General features: G+C 39.3%; 1 protein-coding gene across 14 annotated transcripts in view; it reads right to left on the reverse strand.

Annotated features, from left to right (window-relative positions):
- The window catches only part of DOCK10 (dedicator of cytokinesis 10), a 144,091-nt gene that overhangs the window by 42,795 nt on the left and 85,083 nt on the right, over nt 1–16,213 (reverse strand). For all 14 annotated transcript variants that reach the window (XM_071437513.1, XM_071437517.1, XM_071437512.1 and 11 more), the window contains exons 10-20: nt 14,928–15,011; nt 13,878–14,033; nt 12,161–12,382; nt 11,300–11,422; nt 10,622–10,704; nt 6,335–6,457; nt 4,997–5,076; nt 3,716–3,903; nt 3,031–3,096; nt 2,049–2,141; nt 8–131 (exon numbers count right to left, since the gene is read on the reverse strand). In XM_071437513.1, the coding sequence (XP_071293614.1) occupies nt 8–131; nt 2,049–2,141; nt 3,031–3,096; nt 3,716–3,903; nt 4,997–5,076; nt 6,335–6,457; nt 10,622–10,704; nt 11,300–11,422; nt 12,161–12,382; nt 13,878–14,033; nt 14,928–15,011 (1,342 nt within the window). The remainder of the gene's footprint in view (nt 1–7; nt 132–2,048; nt 2,142–3,030; nt 3,097–3,715; nt 3,904–4,996; nt 5,077–6,334; nt 6,458–10,621; nt 10,705–11,299; nt 11,423–12,160; nt 12,383–13,877; nt 14,034–14,927; nt 15,012–16,213) is intronic.

The raw sequence follows: 16,213 nt of genomic DNA on the forward strand, positions 1-16,213 counted from the left end.
CAGGTACCTGGTGTTTCCAGAGCCTCTTTCTTTTTGGCATTAGCTTTTGCATTTATATCACAGGTGACATGATAAAATGAAAACAGAATGTGGTGTTTCTTATGGAGTTGAGTGGGAAGTTCAATTTTCACCTGAAATGTAAAATGTTACACCTCACTTTAGTTTAAAAATCAATTAAACCAGGCATCAGAGATGGGCTAAATGAGTGACATCTCTCTACACAGAGGTCTAAGTACAGCCTGCCTTTACTGGGTAATGTTTGCCCCATGGTAAACATTATGGTAAGAAATGCTGTCTTAAGGAAATTGTTTATGAGGATCATCTATCACTTTTACTTAAAACAGCTTTTTTCAACTTTGTCTTGGGGAGGAATATTTTCATTAATGATGAAAGAGCATAAGACGAAAGAGGACAGAACTAAAGAGTGGTGGACTCTGCTTAGAAGTGATCACCTGCACTTTAGCAGCCATAAATAGCCAGCCCCCATAAATGCTCATATTTTCAGGACAACCAAACTGAAACTAAAATTACATCTCTGCTACTGCTTCAGCATCATTTCATGGCCAAGACCAAGTAACAAAAACTGACATGAAAATAAACTTTTTTATAATTTCTGCTCAGTCTTAAATCCCATATCATGCTGTCCATAAAATCCTACATACTGCTTTTTAGGTATTATTAACCTATTGGAATAAAAATACAATAAAAAACTAATAAAAAATACAAATAAAAAATTAATCAGAACATGTTACCATAAGAACTAATAAAAATGACCCTTTGCTCTTGTGAACTGTGATGGAATTTATCCAAGCTAAGCCTGTGCTAAAGTAAGGGTTAGAAATGGTAGATAAATGCTTCCAGTGTTAAACCAGCTTATGGGTAAGAACCTAATACCATAAACACAGATATAAAATGGGCCCCCAGAGATAGAGATGAAGACAACTTTCTTCTTAACATCCTATATTCTTTTAAATTCTGCACCTGCTTCACTAGGGACATTTAGGATAGGTGCACACCTCTTCCAGCCAGATTGGCTACTCACATCTGAATTCAGCTCCTCATTTAGGTTGAAGTAATCTCCCCAAACCAAGTGGCTCACTAGCATCACATTGAGGACACTTTCAGATGTGTTAAACCCCAAAACACGTCTTGTAAAGGATTAGCAAGGAGTTCACAATCTCTGAAAATCTAATGCTTTAAGTTCCACCCCAGTTCCTAAACAGAAATCTTAAAATTTATACTTCACAAGTGGTTGTACATCATCTGCTGATCTTGCCTCAGCAATTTTATCAAAGTAAATTTTAACTGAAAAAGGAAATTTTACTGACTATGAGAACAGTTTGGAAAATGCTGGCTATAAACCCTATGCTGTTTGCCAGTCTCATCACTGCACATAAAGCAGCAGTGGAAAATCCAGAACAGACAGTTGACATTCACAAGCCACCAAACACACCAGTCCCTGATAGGGTGAAATTAATTTCACCTGCAGGAAGCCTGGGGAACCAACACTGGGTGAAACAAGAAGATGCAGCTGTGAGTAACATTGGGCAAAGGCATCCCATGAACTGCTCTGTGGCTGCACCCTCAGAAGCAGCAGCTGAAGGACTTGCTGCAGCCACCACACGTCACTGCACATTCTGTTCAGACCACTGCATCAACAAAATGCCCCAGTGCACATCTTGGATGTCAGAGAGGGATTTGTTCTGTCACTTGGCTCCACACTTCACCATAATGTTTACTGTTTCCATTAAATTCAGAGATGCAGCTGGATCCTTAATGTAATCCAGACATGCATTTCAGAGAGCTGGACTGTTCCTAATTAATTCTACAGCATCTTAACTGTACTCAGAACATCTTACAAAAGAACAATCCACTGAGTTGATTTAAGAAGAGAAAACAAAACATGATCCTGCGGGTCAATCTACACAGCACAGCCCTTCCAGATACACAAGCAATGGCAACAGAAGCATTCTGTACAGATATTTTTCTGTCTCACTGGCAAACATGTGGGATTGGCAAACATTTAATGAAAGAAAAAGCAGACTGACCTCATCATAGAAATCAGGATTCTGGGAATGATGTAGCACAGCAGTGTAGGCTGAGGTTGTAAATAAGGGTCCACCTGGCTTCCCATAAATGCACTGATAAAAGTAACATGTTTTCATTACATTGGGAAATTCTGCTGAAGATACTAGTACTGGTATATCTAATATGTATGCACATTTAAAACAATTATCATGAAAGATTGATCATTACTTTATCAAATATTAAAAGAAATGTTTTAAGTGTTCAAACCTGGATTTTTTAATACACCCTTCCAGTAAAAGTCCATTGATTCTGTGATAATTACCCTATGCTCAATTAAGCAATGCAGACTCCTTAGACTTCTTCCCTGCTGTTATCAATTTCAGAGTTTTCTGCAAAAAGCTTTACAAAATCTATTTCAATTTTATACAGTTCAATACACAATACAGTGCTTTTACTGACTTTCAAATGTTGCAAAAGCTATCCCTGTTAAGAATCTATTTTCTGGCAGGGTCCTGTCTGGGAGCTCTTGATGACTGAGTAATGCAGTTTTATTTATTGCTGGGAAAACTAGACCACAACTGGACTATGCAACAGCCCTTGGGTAATACCAAAGTTAAAAATGAAGATTAATTCTTAACAAAGTTAAGAATAAAGTCTCAGGTCCTTCTAATTTTGTGCCTCACTCTTTTCAATCAAGTCTCCAGAGCTCAATGAGAAACGTAGGATAAGTGATAAATTCTAGAAAAAGCAAACTGCTCTGTAAAAAATGGTTCCATTTTCTAATATTATCTCCTTTCCCCTCCACCAGTCAGAGCACTGGCACTGCAAAATGGAATCACTGTGACCAGCTGGGATCTAACAGAGCCACAGTGCAAAATTAGAGGGATGTATGACAACATCCACTCTTGAATTGTTCTGGGTCAGTATCACCCTTATTCCTGGGTTTTATCAGCAATGTTCTCAGAAACAGCACCCTCTGAGCATAAAGCTCTAGCAGCTCACCTTGAGTGGCTTTGCTCCTTCTTCATCAGAGCTTTTGAACTCAATGCACACTGTTATATTCCGTGCCTGGGGAGACAGGAGCATATCAAAGCTGAGATCAGAAATGGGGAGCCAGAAAAACTCAGGTAAACTACAGAGCTGGAATAAGGCCTTTTCAGAATCCAAGAGAAACATGCAGATGGTGTATAAATATTTATAAATGCCTGTAAGTCTCAGTGATATCACTAGAAATAAAATTTCCAAGAAAAATGCAAAATGCAAGCCAGGCCTCAAAATGACTGTGTAGAAGCAGACTCTTAAGTGATCAGAACTTACCTATACCTTGGCCTCCTTAATTAGTTTTCAACCACCATGGAAACACAAGTGGTACCAGGTTTCATTTAAGAACTACAAACATTATCAAGATTAATTTTATCTGCACACGTTTTGTCATTAATATAAAGCCCTTCTGAAAACTGTGAAGAAGGTATTACCACATTATCTCTCTTTGAATCACCGTTACAACTTAATCCATAGATTCATTAAAATGGTACCAGTGTTTTATGATTGCAAAAGCTGAAAAAGATGAAGAGCCAACTCAGTGACATCTCCATTTTCCTCTCCTTTATAAATTATCCTGGATTCCTGAATGAGCTCATGCAGGCCACTGCTAGCCCATGTTGGCCTGAATCAGTCAATTCTGTACCTTGTTGAAGTGTTTTTGGCTGTCATACTTGAGGTGTTTTGGATAGATGTATATTTGGTTCTTGTACACTCTGTAAGGTCGAGAGTATTTTGTTGATTCCTGCACGAACTCCTCCACTTCCACTGTTGGCTGATGCTCCTTTACATTATGGAATGGCTTGATTGGAATAAAGGATGAAGTAACACAGTCTTCAAAAGAAAAGAAAAGAGATCCATCACATATTGAGTTTGTTTTCACTGTCCTACTACTGAGAATAAGCATATTGAGATGGAACATACAAAATCCTGCCTTAACTTACCTAAAATGACTGATGCTGAGATGCCTTAAATTTACACATTACCTCAGAACAGTGGCAATATATCATCCTTAAATGATTTCTCTCACTTGAATTAAACTGGACAGCACTGGTAACCTCTTTTGACACCCACATTATTTGGTGACATTTTATGGTTTAACAGCCCCATTGGTATAAGGACAACTTCTACAGAATGCACTGAGTGATGCTGCTTCCCATCAATTTTACAGCTCAACACCTCATTTAAGTTTCTCTATTATCTAATAACATGCTACATAAAATGAAGAAATGAGCAGTGCAGCACTAGATCAAATATATGATGCAATTGGGATAACTGAAATCAGATCAGGAAACAGAAGATGAAAATAAGCCCTCTGTCACTGAGACTGGGAGAGATTAAAACTGGACAGAGAATACTTTCTCTTCCTATGTCATTAAAGCAGTGAGACATTTAACTACATGGGGAACTCAAGCTGAGAGGGGCCACCAATTTAGAGATGTCCAGAGCAACCAGAACTATTTCTGGGAAAAGCCATTGGACAGATCCTGCCTACAAATTCCTTCCTCAAATCATAGGATAATCCCCAGGAAAAGTCTACCAATATGTTGTGAGGAAGCTGAAAGGAGCTTGTGGTCCCTCACATACACCATGCCAAATTTTACTTCCTTCCAACCTAGAACAAGAGGAAATTGCCAGTTTCAGAGCAATGCAGGTGCTCTGCAGCCAGGGAGAAGTGGCTCCAGGCCAGCTGCAGCAGTGGGGTTTCTTTCTTCTCTTTCACAGACACTGAAAACTGGGCTGGATCTGGCCAGGTACAGGATGAAACAAAGAGTGGTGTAATCAAATGACAGCAAATCAAAACCACTCCCCTGCATACGTTTTCCTACACAAAGGACACCCCTCTGTCAGAACTGTCTCAAGGCACAATTATGGATGGAAAGCCTACTATTTAATTAGAATAATTAATTTTAAAGTGGAATCATACTTGGATGTTCCAAAGGAACACAATCAACTGCAATGTCCAAACAGCCAGGTATAGTCTGTATTTTGCTAATCTTCTCTGCTCTGCAATGAGATAAATGAAAACATTTTAGAAAATTAGGAGAACAGAGATCATAACATCACAGGAATTAACTGAAAATGAAAAACAGACCCTTATTTAAGATATTTAAGTTACATTAAACACATTTAACATATACCTATTGGCTATTAAACTCTAATCAAATGTAATAGCACAAATAAAATATGATTTGGTTTGTGGTTTCTTTTTTTTTTCTTAGTCTCACTCCTGCCTTCTCTTTGCAAGCAGTATTATTTTGTAGAAAAGGAAGGAAGTGATGAAGCAAAATTTATGAGAATTAACTTATCTACTTTTACTTCCTAAAACCTGAATGAAATATTCCCTGAAAGGAATTCAGTGAGCACTGGGATGAGAGGAGTTCACAGCATTGTGGCTTCTGCAGGTGCCATGCTGAAAAGGGACCAAGGCATATTCCTTGTGCCTGAGCAATTTGAGCAGAGCCAAAACCACAATTCTAAATCTCTTTTGTCCAGGAGATGCTTTAGGAACACAAACACAGCAGAGGTGACACTAATGAATAGTCAGTGGAGTGTCCTGACCAGTAACAATAAGGTGGCACAAGAAGTTAAGGGCCTAATCCAATCCCTGTAGCTGACATTCAATCTTTCTATGATCTCTTTTCATATAAATGGAACAGAAGTTATTTAGATTAATTCATTTTTAGGCCCATTTAGAGCAGAAGAGACAAGGAGAAATACATGGTACAATTCTCATGTCACTTATCCAGTATAAACACAGACCCTGCTCTAGAATTAACCTAATTTATACCTGTATGAAAACTACCCAGCCAAGAAATTAATAGGCTGTAAAATACTTGGAGAAGGTTTTTACTTTCGATGTCCATTCTTTGGAATTTGCCATGGAGACAAACAAACAAAAGCAAGGAGTTGGGAAACTCACAAAAGAATGATTTTGTATCTCTGTCACTCTTTTTTGGTTTTTTTCCCCTGAGATAATGTTGGGTACTTCACCTGCATTTCCCCTGATAAAAGCTGGTTTAAGCAATCACTATTTTTGGTTATAATAACATTTATTTTAATGTGCCAAATGACATCTCAATTTTCCTGGAAAGCCCAACCTCAAGCACTCTTTGGCAGGTAATAACCTAATGTGAAAAACACTAATGTAATATAATTTAACACGGCCACTTTGGCACACTGTGGTAAATGAAGAAAAAAATCCAGCTACAATTATTCTGCACGGCTTTATAAAGCTCCAAAGCAAACTAGAAGTTTTCCTTACCTTCTGTATTCTGCTATTAGTTTAATCAAATCTTCCATGGAAATCTTACTACTTTCTTGCCTGAATAAGGGTGAGAATCGGGAGTCTCTGTCAACATTTCCCTGATTATCTTTAAACACTGGCCTATAAAAAAAGAAAAATGACATATTAATAAACAGTCATCCATATATATGTGTGTATGTATATATTTGAGCATTTGAAATTCTCATGTAATCTTTTAACAAGGTTGTGATAGGAATTCTTAACACAAATTCACAGCCTCTCTGCAGATTTTCACCCAAGAGAACCCTGCCAAGCTTTATGCTTGCAGGACAAAGGCAATTTCAGTTTATTCCATGTGCATCCCAGTCCTGCAAAAACCTCACACCTGGTTTGAGCAAGAGCCTCTCATCCATCATGGACATGACTCCTCCCTTCAACAAAGAGACTGGTTCCTTATTTCAAGGAATCAATTTGAAGAATTCAATGTATTAGTAGGTAGTTTCATCCATAGGTAATTTCATCCAAGAAGTTATTATCCAAGGAAAATCATTATAGTTTTAAAGAATGGAAATCATAACTAGCTGTCAAATCTCAACCACCACCTCTTACCACAATGAAACACAGGCTTTTACAGAACCAGGTTAGAGACTTCAGGGAATGTTTCTGTGCATTAAATCTGTCCTGTGCCCTCCAGGAGCACGACACCAACTCACTGTGGCTTAGCATTCCCTCACAAAACAAGTTTGTGGAACACCAACTAAATTTTTGATCAACCAGCTATGAAGTGCCCAATGAACTGGAAAAGAAGGATATCCATCTATAACAGAACAATAAATATCAGTTGTTGTGTGCACAGGAAAACATTTCCAGCCATTTCCATTCCTGCTCATTGACACTTGCAGGATTTAATTACGACACTGCAGTGCCCTTTGTGTATCCTCAAGGGTCACACACGCTGCTGGACCGGCTAATGTAACAGCTATCCAAATTAATGAACCTTGGATTCAACTGCAGGATGAAAAAACATTGCTTAACAAAAGTAAAATGTTCTTGACACTAACTGCTGTTCTGTGAATCATTTGGCCAATCTTGCTTCCTTAATTTACTTCTCTGTTCCACTGCCAGTGAGAAGAAGAATTGATGCCAGGACAAATTGCCAGATGCAAAATAACAGAGCAAACCTTTGGAAGAGGAGCCCAAGAATAAGTACAAATGCACCATATCTTCACTCAATTGACTGAGAGAAGCATCCCTATCTCATTTCTTTGCAACTGTCAAGAATGATCAACTCTCTTCTATCAGATTTTTACCTCCAGCTGTTGGAGGGAATAAGGTCCACACCAACAAACCATGTCAAAAAGCTTACTAGGGAGAAACCAGACCTCATTCTGGCAGCCACCACTTACTCTACAGATCCTATTAAATTGCAGTCAGAAAAAAGTAAAAGAAAAGAAAAAAGATTTAATAATTATTACAGTATAGGTGACGTGATGATATTTCTTGGACTCAGCACTGCTTCCTCCTCCAGACTAACAGAGAGGACCAAAACATTGGGTGAGTGATTTCTGCTGTGCCCCTGGGCTCTGCAGTGTGATGCTGAGCAAACCCAGCTCTGCTGGAAAGATTTCAGAGCAGGCTCTGACACTGAGCAAACCCCTGCTCAGTGCAGCAGGGTGTAGGGGCACTTGCCAAGGAGGGCTGTGGATGCAAGTGAGAAAGGAAATGAAGCTGGAAGTAGCTCATCTGGGTCAGTGGTATTGATCACTGCCCTTCAGGAGGCTCAGGGACACAGCATCCTGATCCTCAAGGTATCTTCAAACCCAAAAGATTCCACCATTGCCCTTCCCTCTGGTTTGGAGTCAGAAGGGCTGTACAAAGTCATCCTGCCTACAACCACTGCTCCAGAGCATCAGTGCTCCTTGGTTATCACATGCTCTGCCTCTAGGACTGGCTCAGCAGCATGTCCCTGCCTAAAAAATGCACCCAGGACAAAATTAAAGGCAACTACTAAAAAACAGGGAAGTACTTTTTAATCTCTCCAGTTTACACACAGTACTCCATTTATATAAAGTTCTTACAACCACATGAGTAGTTTAGATGTCCACTGAAAACAAGATAACCTTTCTTAAAAAGGTATATTTTATGCACAGATCAAATTGTAGTGGTGTCTCCATTCCCCAGGTTCATTAAAGCTGAAGAATTGCCAGAGCAGCAAGAATTGAATGTGTTACAGCTGCAGTTAAGTAACTGCAATCCCATGTTTTGCTATATCCTTGCAGGTGGAACAAGAGTGCTCCTTGTCACAGGAATCATACTGAAGGCACTTGAGAATGACAACTGTCACATTAAAACAAAAAATGCTTTAAAAACTTCTACAGTCCTGGAGTCCAGTAACTGTCTAACACATTAACAGTGTACCTTAGTGCTCGGTACTTAATTACTGAGATATTTTAATATGAAAAATTTCACCAAACTAAACTCCTGAGGAGATTCTAAAAGTGGTAATTCAGGGAAAAGCAAGTTAATAGATTACACTAAAAAAACTGAAACATCATCTCAGTACTTAATAATTTACATTATTCTCTTCCTCTGACATTGTTAGCTGTCCACAATCCTAAAAACTAGTGAAGCACAGAAAACCTGCACATTGTTCATAATTTACTTTTGAAAAAGGTTACTTTTGAAGTAGTGGTTTTTGATTTGGGGGACAATTGCTCACCTCCAGGGTTAGACATTCAGTGGAAACCAGTGCAGTCTCACTGCCTTCAGCTACCTCAACCCTTGGCAGCTGAACCGAATGAGGAGCTGCACAAGCTGCTGAAGGGTTCCAATATTAGGCTCTAAAACATGAAGTTTATGAGGGTGGAGAGGGTTTGAAGGAGTAAGAGTGTAAAAACTAATCTCTGTGAATGAAGTTTCCCCCCACATCTACAATATGTAGCTGAGGGAGATATTTGCAAACTTTGGCAGTTCTGGCAGGAATATGAGACTCTGACACACTGCAATTCTAACACGTACTGTAATTATACCTGCAAGAGCACACAGACACCAGATTTCCCAGCAGGAACTCAGGGAAGAACCCTGAGTCATGCTTTTGAGCAATGCTAACAAACTGGTGCCACAGGAGCTAATTAAGAGTTTCAGTCACATGTGCAATACTCAGCTGTCAAGAGTTTGGCTTGCTGAATGCATACGTAAAAATCGCACTGTGGCCATCTGTAACTGCTTTATGGAGGGAAATTTCCACACAAAAACAGGAGTGTGGTTAATGCCAGAATGAACTGACTGGAAAACACATTTCCAAACCCAGGGTTTTGCTATTTATCATAGCCAAACCATTTCTTTCCCCCTGTAGTGCGATAGCTGCATGTGGAAACTTCTATTTTCAAGCTGTGAAAACAGAAATATTTTATACTTTGCTTTTATTAAAGTCGTACCTGAGCAATGTTAACAGACAAGCAGATGTAAATGAGTGTGGAATTTGAATTTTCTCAGTGCACCCTAGCTCGGCAGGTATTTAGGGGGCTCTCTGCCTCACAGGGACAGCAGCAAAACTTGGAAGGGAGAACAAATGGGGAAAAAGAGCCAAATTTGGTAAAAGGGGATCAAAAATCACAGGGGTGCCTCAGTCTTGAGGTGAGACAAGCAAAAATTATACAGGAGGAGAGAGAGAAAGAAGTCCATTACTGCCACTGCACTGACCTGCAATAAAACCCAGCTGACCAAATGAGAAAACAGAAGTTCTCCATCAACTACTAACATGAAAAATGCAGGAGTACCTGAACTGTAATCCCTCAATATGACCCCCAAAGCATCTCAAGTCCTTGGTCAGATTTTTCTTAAAACTTGACAGCCATCAAAACAAGAATAGAGCCTCAAGAACCTGTGCACCTACTTTCTAGATGGCCACTGCAACTTATTTCAGACCACAATTATCTTTGCAGAAAATTCTTATGAGAACTGTAACTTTGAAATCTCTTTGGTCATTTTTAGCACCCAATGAATGGTGGAGCTCATGATAAATTGATATTCTGTCAGCTACCTTTGCTGCTCCCTGGCAACTTCACTACATACCTGAAGAAAAGATTCCACCACAGCAACATTTAATGAGCAAGTAACTGACGTTTAGCTGTGAGAAAAATAGGGCAATGAAACGAAAAGCCTGCAGGATATTCTGGGGTCCTGGACCAGACAGAAAGCTTTGCTTAGCTTCAGGCAGGAAAAGTGGAAAAGAATAAAAAGATAGAAGTCCAAGGGAATAAGCTATAAGAGGCTTATAAAATCATGAAAAGAATGAATACATACCTCACTGACCAAGCAAAGGGCATACGGTATCTCCCCAGCTTGCTGCAGAACTGTTTATTGGATTTTAACACTTTCTGTGCACACTGCAAAAAAGGAAATGTGAATTATTTCATCAGTATCATTCTAACATCTTAAATGCTGCATGAAGTACATCCAAGCTGAAGAGGCTACAGTGTCCTACAATAATTTGGCCTGATACTGTTCATAACAAAAGGTTCTGGGGTGGACAGCAGAGATAGCACAAGATGATATGATGCTGCTGACAAATTAAACCCTGTCACCACTCCTTTATTCAAAACTGCATTAAAGTTGTTATTGCAGTTTTCTGTCACTACCCAATGCAGGTGCAGTGCCTGCTCTCAGAGACAGAGAGGTGCCTACCCCAGCTTTTCTCCTGTACAATGTTCCATAGCTCATAATTTCTAAAACATTGCTGAAACAGAACATCCCTGTACTAAGGCAGAACCAGCACAGCCATGCACCATGCATGGATTTGTAAGTTGCAGACAAAATGGAGCTTCATTCATCCAGCCAGTGGAACCTGGACATTTTCTTTCTGAAGCATGGGGCTCTCAGGAGCCTGTCCTGTTCAGAAACCTGAGGTTTGTCAGCATGATTTGCAATGCCTTCAGCAGGCTGAAGCTCACAGAGCAGGAAATGATGTTCCTATTACATTACCTTAAAAGAATCAGGATTCTTAATGTAAGGCTCGGCACTGCTGGCAATGTTTCCCGTAAGCACCTTTTCGATTTTTGCCACCAGTACAATCTCAGAGTGAGGATTACTTATGGAGAAAAGAGCCTGTGGATAAAAGGGAGAACAGTTCAAAAGTATACAGTGATACTGGAGGAAGGAAATACTGAGCAATACTGAGCCAGTGCTCTCTGCTGATGGAAAGAGTAACAAACCAAATCCAGAAAGGATTATTAAGGATTATTATCTCTACTTATTCAACACAGCCAGATGGAAAAGAAAATCTTCATGCTACTGCTGAAGTCAGCTTGTGCACATGCAGCACCTTGCAAACAAGGTGATTCAAGTCTTGACTGACTCAAGTCAAAAAGCAGTATGACCATGTTGTATGGCCTAACTGTTCCTCTTGGGCAGCACCTAAGAGCTGGCCTGAGTCAGTCATTCCCCAGGGGAATAAGAGGAGAAAAGGTAACACAAGCTGTTTCAGCCCACAGCTTATGGCAACAGCAAGAATGTGGAAGCACTTTGAGATTATTGCAGCATCTAGGTGCTGCTATGAGGTGTGATTTGGTTTGGCTGGTTGGGAGAGGTCAGCAAATGGACCCAAAGAGCACAGGGAATATGGGTGCTTTCTCTAAACAGGAGACATACCTTTTATCAGTTCTGACTGTACATAGTCTATACAGGGAACTCAGAAAGCAAGTGCCTTTACATAACTGACACACAAAAGAGAATTCTGTTGAAAACAAGAACATAGCATGGAAAAGTTCTCCAATGAAAAGGAATATTACCAAACTAAAATAAGTCACACAAGTCACTAAGCCATGCAAGTCACATGTGGAATACCTGTTTGGGGTATTTCAGCCACTCTTCTGGGAACCCTTTGACCTGTGGTTCTTCCATTTCATTTGAGTCAATATTTTCAACTGCACCATTTTCTAATGGACTTGAGGAACCTGAAATCATCTGTCTAACCAGAGTGTGGTTCAAATCCACATGAAAATCAGCAGAGATCTTCCTGCCGTCCCTGACATCATACAGTGCCACACTCACAAAGAAAGGCTCTACCTGCACGAAACACCAGAAACATAATATAATTGAGAGGTAAAGGCCATCTTTTTATGGGTTTCTGCAACTAGAAAAAAAGAAAGTAAACAAATATTATTTACAATATATGAGACACATTAAAAACACATGTTCACACACACCCCAAGATTAGTTTCCAACCATGCAATTTTAGGGGCTTTTAAAGAAAGCTTGTTAACAGCGTGCCAGAAGAGGAGCTGACAGCTCAGAAACTCAAAAGCAAAGAGATAACTAATTATAAGAGTAAATGAATAGAGCCCCAGAAAACACACTGCAGGATTTTTAAAATGCAGATTGAGAGACATTATAAAAGAGGGAAGAGTGAGTGTGGGCTTTCCAGGGATTGTCAGAAATGCAACACAAAGATGACGAATGTAAGGGGATGGAAAATGTTTACTGGTACAAACACAAAAGCTTGGGTGTATTATTCTGTGGGAAACACATGTTCCATTTTGCTGGGAAACCAAGAGCATTCAAACCACTCTGACAGTGCCCACTTATCCTATGGCAGAGTACCAGGGAATTCAGTCCTGTGACTGAAAGTAACCTCCTAAGAGCATCCATAGTTCTGACAGAATAAATCAGCCTCAGGATAACACCACCTGAGCTGTCCAGAAACCAGAACCTTAAAACTGAGGAGATAAAGAGCAGTGCACAGCAGGTACAATGTCCTTTGCTTTTCCAGCCTCTGCAGTGGATATTGCATGCCCTTGGTGCAGTTATCATGGTTTTATTTAAATAGTTATTCCAGTCTGCCAAAAATAGATATTGATTACATCATGCTGAATTTGCACTCACTGTAGAGGTCATCTTCAAATGAAAAACAAACAAATCAGCAAACAAATCAATGCCTCATATGTAATATATGAAAGTGGAGCTGCTGGGACACTGATGTCTCATAACTTTACTGCTTCAGAGGAGAATTAACTAAAAGCTATAGACTGACATCTACATCTCAATTTTCCCAGCTCTTTTTTTTTTTTTCAGTAAGAATAAGCAAAATTTTCTGTTTTGTCCTGGTTTTAGCTGGATTTTTCCACTAGATGAAACATCTTGTCCTTTCTATTTTGCCTTCTCTCCTGTAACTTTATCTGCTTGGTTCCTTCTCTCCCTGAAAAACAACAAAAAACCCCCAGTTTACCAGCAACTGATACTCCATTGCCTCCCTACATAGGTCTTGGAAGTTTAAACTTGTTCTTCTTATAGCAATTGTTAAGAATCCTCAAGGTTTGAAACATTTTTAATCCTTCACTGAACTATAGCTAAAAGTCTGCAATATAAATCAGCTTCAAAATATCTATTGAAAAGTTAATCAGTTTTGTTATTCAGTCCAAAGGGAGCACTATGCATGTGTGATACAGCTTTCCTTTCACTTCTCTCTCCAAACTAACATATATATGAAAAGAAGAAAAACCCCAACCAACAAACCAACTAAAAAAAGAAAGAAAAAAATCACAGAGAAATAAGAAAAGCTTACATTGGTTAAGGGATCATTTTCATTTTCAGTAACACAGGCCTGGAGATTCAAACTGAGGGATTTGCAGGTAACCAGGATCCTCTTTGCAGGCTTTTCTTCAAATGGCTTTATCACTGAGTTTGTCCCTGGAAACTCCTTCTTCTGAGGATTCAGTGCCTGAAATAAGTAGGGCAATTTGTTATACATAGGAAAAAGCATCATATTCCAAAACAAAGTAAGCTTTTTAAAGGTCTTTGCAATTACTAAAACACCTGAAAACCTCAAAAGTCTCTGTTGGTCTCTTCATATTACTATAGTAAACAAGTATTATTCCTAATTTATAGATTAGGAAGCAAACAAAAAAGGTTGCCTGAGGACATATATAATGTCAGAGGCAGAATTAGGGATTTGAATTAGTTTCTTATAATTTTAGAACTTACTTTTTTCTTGTTTACTTACTGTTTCTAAAACTTCAGCTTTTAATTTCCTCATATAGATTAAAACCCCTCACATTTTCAGATTATTAACAGTACATTTTAGAATGAGATTCCAAGCATTTTCCTCTTTCCCCATTACTTATATATCACATCACTATTTTAATTTGCTTAATACTTGGAATAAAGGTCTTATAGTTGATTGACATCAGACTCAAGTTTAAATACACACTGATCCCAATGTTACTTAAGCCTTCTTTTTAACTAAAATAAAATTTCCATTTAAATCACATTCAGTGCAAGAAATAACTTTCTTTGAATCCTGACATTAAATGTTAAACTTTGCTTTAATGCTTGTTTTAAACTAATTCAGAGCATAGCTCAGCTGGACTGGATGACCTCCAGAGGTCACTGCCATCCTCAGCCATGCTCAGCCCAAATGCAGAGTCTGTACAGAAATCTCTGTGGGCTGCAGACAGCTCCTCTCCCTCTTCACTGCTGAAGCCTTGGCTATTCCCAGCTTGCTCAAGTTCAACCCACTCTGCTGGCTGAGCTAACCCAGTTAGCTCATTTCACCTGTATTTTAAAACTTCTAAGAATTAAAAAAAAGAAAAAAGAAAAAAGAAATATTGCTTACTGCTATATCAGGATCCAAAGAGAACAGGTTTAGTCGCTCTGTATTGCGAGAGGCTTTCACTGTTTCTTCTGTTTCTGTGATGTACTGTGGTGACAGACAATAAATTAGTTTTCTGCACAAGAACAGAAATCCATAGAGCTGTTAGACTTCTAAAGGAGTGATCAATGTTTCACTCAAAAGAACATTTCCCCCTTCTGCAGCAGTTATCCCCAAGCACCCCTTGTTTGTGAAGCAGGGCTTTTCAGGCCATGACACAATTCTAAGGAATCCCAAAATAGATCAATTAAGTAATTCAAGTTTTTGTATGTTCACATATGCTATCCATTATCATTGCTGGGGCCTCCCCAACACAGGGAATAATGTGCTCTGAGTCCTTGAATCAGAAGGCTGAACTATTGCTTTATTAAGCTAAGTTATATTACACTTATACTAAATTACATACTAAAGAGATATACTACACTAAAAGAATACTAAAGAAAAACCCGTGACTGTCTGAGACAGCCAGGACACAGCTTTGACCTAATTGGGCAAGGAATCAAATCAACTTCACTGGTGTCTAATTAACAAATAACTTTGGGTAAACCATCTCCATAACACATTCCACATGTGCAAAACAACAGGAGCAGCGAATGAGATAAGAATTGTTTTCTCTTCTTTGTGCTTCTCACTGCCTTCTCCAGGAAAAACCCTGGGAGAGAGTTGTGCTTGCTGCTCTCTGTGAAGAGAGCTGCAGTCACAATCCATTGAGGAAGATGTCAGATCTCTGCACCAAAATCAGTTTACAGATGCCCAAGCTGAGGGAAATAAGCCCCCAACAAACCAGCCCACAGAAAAACACCTGAGCCAGGGGAGGGCAGAAAGGGGAGCAGCAAATGTCACCCAGCCTCACAGTGTCACCCAAAGGGAAGGCTGGCAGTCCTCTGCCCCCACCCTCTGCCACAGGGAGCATCAGACATACCCATCTCCTTCCTGACACATGCTTAAGTCAATAGCCAGCTCTCTGACAAAAACTTCACCTTCTGAAGCCACTTGGTGCTTTCCTACCCTACCTTCTAAAAGTTTATCCTTACGTCTAACTGCAAAAACCTTTTTCCTTGCTATTAAGCTCATTTATCCAATATGTAAAGTAAGCCCTACACATTCCCCTCCCCTTAAAGATCCCTAGGGATATTTCAATTGCTCAATTCCTTCAGTCTTTCTTTGCACTCTCTAAGATTGTTCATCTTTTCTGGTTGCCTAGGACTGAGTACAACCCTTAGCTGACATGGCACAGGATATTCTCTTGT

The sequence above is a fragment of the Agelaius tricolor genome, unplaced genomic scaffold (assembly GCF_023055355.1).
Source record: "Agelaius tricolor isolate 1412-34295 unplaced genomic scaffold, bAgeTri1.0.p SCAF_12, whole genome shotgun sequence".
NCBI lineage: Eukaryota > Metazoa > Chordata > Aves > Passeriformes > Icteridae > Agelaius > Agelaius tricolor.